Raw genomic sequence first — 7,253 nt, 5'->3', positions numbered from 1 at the left:
TCCTATGCCGTAAAAAGTCCCGTGAGGTGCATGTAGCAATCGATATAGTCAAAGATATTCTGAATTTAGACTTTAGTCGGTGAAAAGATTGCCATGGATTCGCTGTGAATAAACATCCTTAAATATATAACAGCTACAACATGCTCAATAGACTCCAGGCAAGGTTTAAAAAAAGAAAACTCCAAATGACATGCTGATTTATTCTCAATCCCTTACTGTGGCAAAGGGAATTCTCATCTCCAAGGTGGTTTCATTTTCAGTCACATCGATACCAACAAATTCCCTTTCTCCACGAGCGCTCAGTAATCTGGCCGATCAAAGATATTTCAGAGGCGAAAAGTACAGAATTTTCACACCCTATATTCATATCTTCTTTAACTGATGTCATAATGTATTTTTGGTTTTTAGTACTGTTGACACCCGCATTGCCACCCACTGCTATCTAGTCTGGCTTGGACGCCATTTTGCCCAGCTGGCTTTCAAATCATGCTGGTCTCGTGAAAGAATCCAGTCTCTTACAAGGCCTACAGAAACCTTTAATTTTTATTTATCACACATTTAAAAAATGAACCACACTATACAAATGGTTTTCTCGTAGCAGTTAACAATGCAGATTACACAGTTTCTAAGGGCCCATTCCGACACTAGTACGTTCTCTGAAAGTGCTGCCAAAATTGCATTCATAAATTAGTTTTTTTTTCTTTCCTTTTTTTAAAATGTATTTCCTTAAATTCCAACAGCCACTCATTGCAGTGGCCTCAACAGCCATTTCATTATTTTAACTTATTTTATTTTTGCTTAAATGCAGATAGGCAGTAGCATGCAACACCTCCCCCTCCCCGACAAGAGGCGGTTTCCGACTCGGTTTGTAATGTTTGCTTCGCTAGGTACGGGTAGAGGTCTCGTGTCCATATTTACATATCAAAACTGTGTGATCCTGAGCAGTTCGGATGTGAATTTAGGACACTGGCTGGCAGCTTCCCCAGTCTCAGAGTTTTAAAGGGAGGTCCAGTTCGCGGCTGCTAGCCGCTAGCCGCCCGGGAGATTCCGAACGCCTTCTCTTCAGTTCGTCCTTTCCCGCTCCGTGCTCGCGTTTCTAACGTCGGCCGAATGTCAAAAGGAATCAAGTTTATTACTCAGAGACACTTTTCAGAAGAAAAAAAAAAAAAGAAAGGAGGGGGGGAAAAATAAAATAAACATTTAAGCCAAGTAGCTGTAAGTATCCTTTTCCCCGTCAACGCGCTCCAGGTACTCCTTCTCGATCAGGATGTCGATGCATTTCTTGGGGGGAGAAAAGGCAAAAACAGACAGTCACAATGTGACAGAAATGTTGTGTTCTTGGAAATTAATACAATATTCACACGCCGTTAGTCAAGTACGGTTTCTCACTACTGTTTCTCCAGTACGCTATACTGCTAATGTCAAAGTCTTGTGTAGCCTACAGTCCAGTGCTTGATCTGCAGAAATGCCTTACACCATGCTAATAAAGCTGTGTAGTGAGGTGAAACAGTACTGTCTGCATAACGGGCACATTGCTCCATCTCAGGGACAGGGAGAGACACTCACTTTGATGACAGGAACCCTGGGTTTAAAGCGAGAGGACAGCTGGTTCAGGACCTCTGCCAGGAGCTGCTGGTGTTTGAGGACTTTCCTCATCTTCATGATTCTGACGATGGCGGCCTGTGGAACACACACGGGTTAACTGAGCGCTTCACCATCACCACGGCAACAGGGAACTGCCTCTACTGGCACTGGTGTCATGATAAAGTCAATTTTTGTAAGGTGTTACAGATACAGGTGGTGTTACAGTGCGTGTCTGTGTGAGGGGGTTGGGTGATGGTACAGTGTGTGTGTGTGTGTGTGTGTGGGGAGTTAGGTGGAGGAATTGTGTGTGTCTGTGTGTGGAGCAGGACCCTTCATGTACCTGGATGAGTAATTTGCGGTCCTCCTCTATGTTCTTGTGGGTGGTCTCCTGCTCCTGCTTCTGCTCAGTCTTCATTGGCACGTTGATGTTGACTCTCAGCTTCTTACTGCACATAGGACCACAGAGCCCATCGTCACATGATTACCAGAGCATAGAGACCTCAGCAGGCATATATTCATTTACATTTTACACAAACAGCATTAACAAGCTACGTTACAGCCTAAGCTACAGCATGCTAGCATACGTACACAACAGTAAGAAACCACTTACTTCTTATACCCCAGGAAAAGTTTTATTAAAGTGTCAGGCTTGAACTCCACCTCATCCACATTAGCATTTTCATCTTCCAGGACCTGAGTATCAACAGCACAGTGTTAATGTGATAAAATACAACCTAAAAACTACAACTAGCAATCAATTGGATTTTAAACAACTGCATTATTGCCATTATTTTTAATATGGTGTTAATTTCACACCATTTCTGCAAAGTAAACTTCATCTAATATATATATATTAATCACAATCTCCTTGTTAAGAAGTTACTGCACCTTTATATATCATGATATGTACATCAAACTAGATAAAGCTTTTAAAATCTGCACTCTAGAAATCTATGAAAAATGTACCATTGTTCTGTTTTTTTTTCATTACCAGCAGTACCTATTTTCACAAAGAGAAACAGACTAACACCCAAGTGGCCTCTTGTGGACAAACTGAGAATTACACATAGAACACCCCCACAAGATTTCAAAACAGGACGCGTGTTTGAGCTTACCAGTAATTTTGACTTTAACAAGATCTGCAAAACCTGCACCAATATGTCCTACAAAAACAAAGTGAGAAGCAAAGTCATAAAGTGAAAGACGCTTGTAGGCATGGAGACAAGAGAAAAGTCACCCTTTCCAACAGCACAGATTGTGCTAATGGCAGGTGGCCTGGTGGCAGTATTAGCATACTGTAGCAGTGTATCAGCACCACACTGTCATCACGCCCCTCTCTCTCCTTCCACCAGCACGCCTGTATGACATTCCGCATTCAAATTCTGCCTCAAAATAGTTCTACTCCAAATCAAACTCCCAACAGATGTCCAGAGTCTATGAGTGGGACAGTCCCTCCCTCTCTCACCCTCCCCTCTCCCATCTCCCCTCTCTCCTCCCTCCTCTCTTCCCTCTCCCTCTCTCTTCGCCTCTCTCTCTCTTCCACTCTCCATCCCTCCCTCTCTCCCCCTCACCCTCTCACCTCTCCCTCCCTCCCTCCCTCCCTCTCACCCCCTCCTCCCCTCTCCTCTCTCTCTCCCTCTCCCTCCCTCTCTTCCCCCCTCTCCCTGGTTCAGTGGGGGCCCTTGCACCCCTGGCGCTCACGATTTTGATCTGCGTGCTGTCGGTCAGCTGCTGGACGGTGTAGAGGTCCTCTGTGTTGTACTGCAGGAGGATGGCCATCTGGAATGTGGAAGCCTGGGGGGGGGGGGGTGATGAGCAGGGGAGACTGTGGTCAGGCGTTTATTCAGCTCAGGACACACTGGCAATTCAGCCCACATAATAAGCGGGTGCAGAGACCCCCAGGCACCCGGGCCCCACACAGAGGGCCCCACTCGTCTTCTTTAACTCCCACACCCGTACACCCCCCCCCCCCCCCTTTAATTCAAGAGCACTGAAAGCAGCGTTCGCTACCAGCAACAAGTCACTAGACTGTACCAAGAAACAAAATGAGGTTTTAACATTGCCTTCATTCAGTAGTAGTTCAGCAATAAAAAGCCCTTGTTTTACACTAAAGCACCTCTCTCACATTGACACAGACACACACAGACATAGACAGAGACACATACAGACAGACAGACACACACACAAACACACACATACACATACAGGCATACACACAGACAGCACAAGGCTACACACCACACACACCACAACACAGACAAGACACACAGACAACAGACAAACAACACAGGCACAGACACACAGGCATAACACACACAACACACGACACACACCACACTACAGCACACACACACACACACACACACACAGTAATATAAATGCACGCGGTGTTGCCTGGCGGGAGGTGGTTGCGTGTGTCACCTGCAGGGTGTATCTGTTCTTAAAGCAGTTGGTGACCAGCTCCCCTTTGGACAGGTGGTAGAGCCAGGTCAGCTTGCGGCCGCTGTGTCTGCTGGCGTAGAAGGCCGTGAATCTTTGGTAACTCCTCTCCAGCTGCGGGAGAGAGAGAGGGAGAGCGCAAACGGGCTTAAAGGAACACCGCGGGTCACAGTTTCGACCGTTACTCGACCCACTCAACAAGGGAAAGGGGCGCGCCGGCTAAGCCCTGAAACACGGCTGGAGCACGCAGGGTCTGCGTGACGGGGCGCGGCTCACCTCGGATGGTAAAGCGAACGTGCACGACTGCTGGAAGGGCCAAGATCCCGAACTGAGGACCTGGATGCTGAAGTCCACTGCAACACAGAACACATTTCAGCTTCAGTGTTCAGGGTCCAGCAGTAACTGTGCGCAAGGAAAATCTTTCTCCTTCACTCTGGCATATTAACGTCATCTATGGGGACTGAGGAGATTTTAAGAAGGGAAGCAATGCTATTATAATACTGAATGCTATTATAAACACCTGATTGGGCAGGTTACACCGACTGGCCACATCTCTGGCCTTCTCTACAGTACCTTTAGTGCTCATACAGACTGCAGCCACATCACTGGCCTTCTCTACAGTACCTTAGTGGTCATACAGACTGCAGCCACATCACTGGCCTTCTCTACAGTACCTTTAGTGCTCATACAGACTGCAGCCACATCACTGGCCTTCTCTACAGTACCTTTAGTGCTCATACAGACTGCAGCCACATCACTGACCTTCTCTACAGTACCTTTAGTGCTCATACAGACTGCAGCCACATCACTGGCCTTCTCTACAGTACCTTTAGTGCTCATACAGACTGCAGCCACATCACTGGCCTTCTCTACAGTACCTTTAGTGCTCATACAGACTGCAGCCACATCACTGGCCTTCTCTACAGTACCTTAGTGGTCATACAGACTGCAGCCACATCACTGGCCTTCTCTACAGTACATTTAGTGGTCATACAGACTGCAGCCACATCACTGGCCTTCTCTACAGTACATTTAGTGGTCATACAGACTGCAGCCACATCACTGGCCTTCTCTACAGTACATTTAGTGGTCATACAGACTGCAGCCACATCTCTGGCCTTCTCTACAGTACCTTTAGTGGTTATACAGACTGCAGCCACATCACTGGCCTTCTCTACAGTACCTTTAGTGGTTATACAGACTGCAGCCACATCACTGGCCTTCTCTACAGTACCTTTAGTGGTCATAATGATAGCATGCGTCATCATTGCTTCTTTGTGAGCCACAAATGTAAGGTTCCTATGCACTCTGGACCTTTCAATGCACACTTTGCTAAGGAGAAAGACCTGTTGTACAAGATATGCTTGTTAAATTGCATTACATACATGCTATCAGCCAGAATATCAATGTCACACAGGAGAAAAGACATTTCCCAGGAGCTCAGGAACACAACGCTCTACTCTTTTCAGCTGTACTTTCATCTGGTGATCGGTGACTCCTCCCCTTTTCTTTCTGATGGAACGGTCAGGCAACCAATGGAAATGCTCCACTGAGACAGAAGTGGGACGCTGCCTACGGGCAAACTCACAGTCCAGGGGCTCAGAGTTGGAGAGGTGCTTTTTGAATTGCTCGTTCAAGTCTTTGCTGACGCCGATGTCCTGGAACATGCGCTGCAGTTTGGAGGTGTACTCGAACCCGCACGCTTGCTGAAGGGGGACAGGAGAGAGAGAGGGGAGAGAGAACTCACTCAGTGGTGCACAAGCTATGAGGCCACAGCATGTCAAAGTCTAATCATGGTGCTACCTGACCAATGGTGCATTTCAGTATGCTGCCCCAGTTAAAAGAAGGGAGGGAACACAAACAACGATTCCGAAAACTACACCGACAAATCATTCTGGTCATATTTCTGGTCATATTAGTGGTAACTAGTGAAGTTAGGAACTGCTGGGTCATCTTAACAGTAGAACTGTTCAAAGGACAACAGCAGGGTAACCATCTGACGCCTCCCATTTGGGTTATCAAACATGTATGCATAGCGATTACTCGTGACTGAAAGGCGGTGATGTAAAATGACTTTAGCTCCCCAAAACGACTGAACAGCAGGGGGCCGGAATGCTAATCGGCTCACACCCGCACTCCTGACGAGGCCAGGCTGAACGCCCGTGCCGCCGATCGATGCGCCGGCGCGCTCAGAACGCACGAGACGCCCGGTTTTCCCGCGTCAGCGAGGCTATTTTGAGCCCGGCCGCGCGCAGATCGGACGGACGAACCCTTGATTACACACGAGATGAACCGTGAAGCCCGAGGAGTGCATAACGGTGGTAGGGAGAGGCCCGTAGGAGGTTAAACGCGCAGCTCTGAGGATAACGCTAGCATTCAGAGCGTTTCTGTGTGAACGCCGCCGCTCCCGTTCCCCCCACGGGGAGACCCGCGGTGGCGTGGGCCGCTGACCGCCCCCCTCCCCAACCCCCACGTGCTGCTCGGCACCCTCCGCCGGGGGGCCTCACCTTCAGTTTGGAGATCATGCTGGCCTCGGCGTCGTCGCTGGCGCTGTTCTGGTGCACCAGCCGCTTGGCCAGCATCTTGGCGTAGAACTTCTGGAACACGTCTTTGTCTTCGATGTACTTGAAGACCACCATCTAAGCATGGAGAGGAGGCCGGGGTATGGAGGAGAACAGGGGGAAGGGGGGATGGAGGAGAACAGGGAACCCTGGTTAACGCAGGCATCCTGGGAAAGACTGCGCTAAGCCCCGCCCCCACACTGCACAGACACCGCCTAAAGCAGCAACGCCAGCCCTCCCACCCAAACTCACCACTTGGTTGAGGGTGTCCTCCAGCTCAGCTTCTTCTGGGTTCTTGGAGCTGAAAGGATGTTAATATGCTCTCATTACACACTGTACCAAACACGCCTTGTCAAAAAGAACTATTCTTTTTTTTTTTTTAATTAAATGCACGTATTACAAGGTCATTCATGTGATAAATACACTTTTCCCACAAGAGCAGACACGACAGAGCTTTATTACTGGCACAGGAGTGGCTTGCCCCCGCAGCACTTGTTCTGCTGCTTCAGTCGAAGGCCAGTGACTCGCACGCCATAACTCATATCTCAGGACGTCACGCTCCGATGCGCCAGTCATCGGTTCTATTTCGGAGGGTGGGCGGACGTTCCCAAATATTCCCCGGCCCCTTTTTGGTAAGCGTGATACGGCACCCCCTCGGGGTGACGCGGC

At 48.5% G+C, this 7,253-nt stretch overlaps 1 protein-coding gene across 1 annotated transcript in view; it reads right to left on the bottom strand.

Moving 5' to 3' along the window:
* Positions 1 to 525: 525 nt before the first annotated feature.
* LOC135253642 (cullin-1) overlaps positions 526 to 7,253 on the bottom strand; it is a 30,869-nt gene continuing 24,141 nt past the window's right edge. Inside the window, exons 12-22 of the mRNA XM_064333202.1 lie at positions 6,837 to 6,885; positions 6,531 to 6,662; positions 5,612 to 5,729; positions 4,300 to 4,376; positions 4,006 to 4,137; positions 3,286 to 3,378; positions 2,700 to 2,747; positions 2,195 to 2,277; positions 1,925 to 2,030; positions 1,567 to 1,680; positions 526 to 1,281 (exon numbers count right to left, since the gene is read on the bottom strand). Of these exons, the coding sequence (XP_064189272.1) occupies positions 1,201 to 1,281; positions 1,567 to 1,680; positions 1,925 to 2,030; positions 2,195 to 2,277; positions 2,700 to 2,747; positions 3,286 to 3,378; positions 4,006 to 4,137; positions 4,300 to 4,376; positions 5,612 to 5,729; positions 6,531 to 6,662; positions 6,837 to 6,885 (1,033 nt within the window). The 3' untranslated portion in view covers positions 526 to 1,200. The remainder of the gene's footprint in view (positions 1,282 to 1,566; positions 1,681 to 1,924; positions 2,031 to 2,194; positions 2,278 to 2,699; positions 2,748 to 3,285; positions 3,379 to 4,005; positions 4,138 to 4,299; positions 4,377 to 5,611; positions 5,730 to 6,530; positions 6,663 to 6,836; positions 6,886 to 7,253) is intronic.

The sequence above is a fragment of the Anguilla rostrata genome, chromosome 4 (assembly GCF_018555375.3).
Source record: "Anguilla rostrata isolate EN2019 chromosome 4, ASM1855537v3, whole genome shotgun sequence".
In the NCBI taxonomy this organism is placed as follows: domain Eukaryota; kingdom Metazoa; phylum Chordata; class Actinopteri; order Anguilliformes; family Anguillidae; genus Anguilla; species Anguilla rostrata.
Note: the sequence above shows the minus strand (reverse complement) of the source record. Positions and strands in the feature narration are given on the sequence as shown.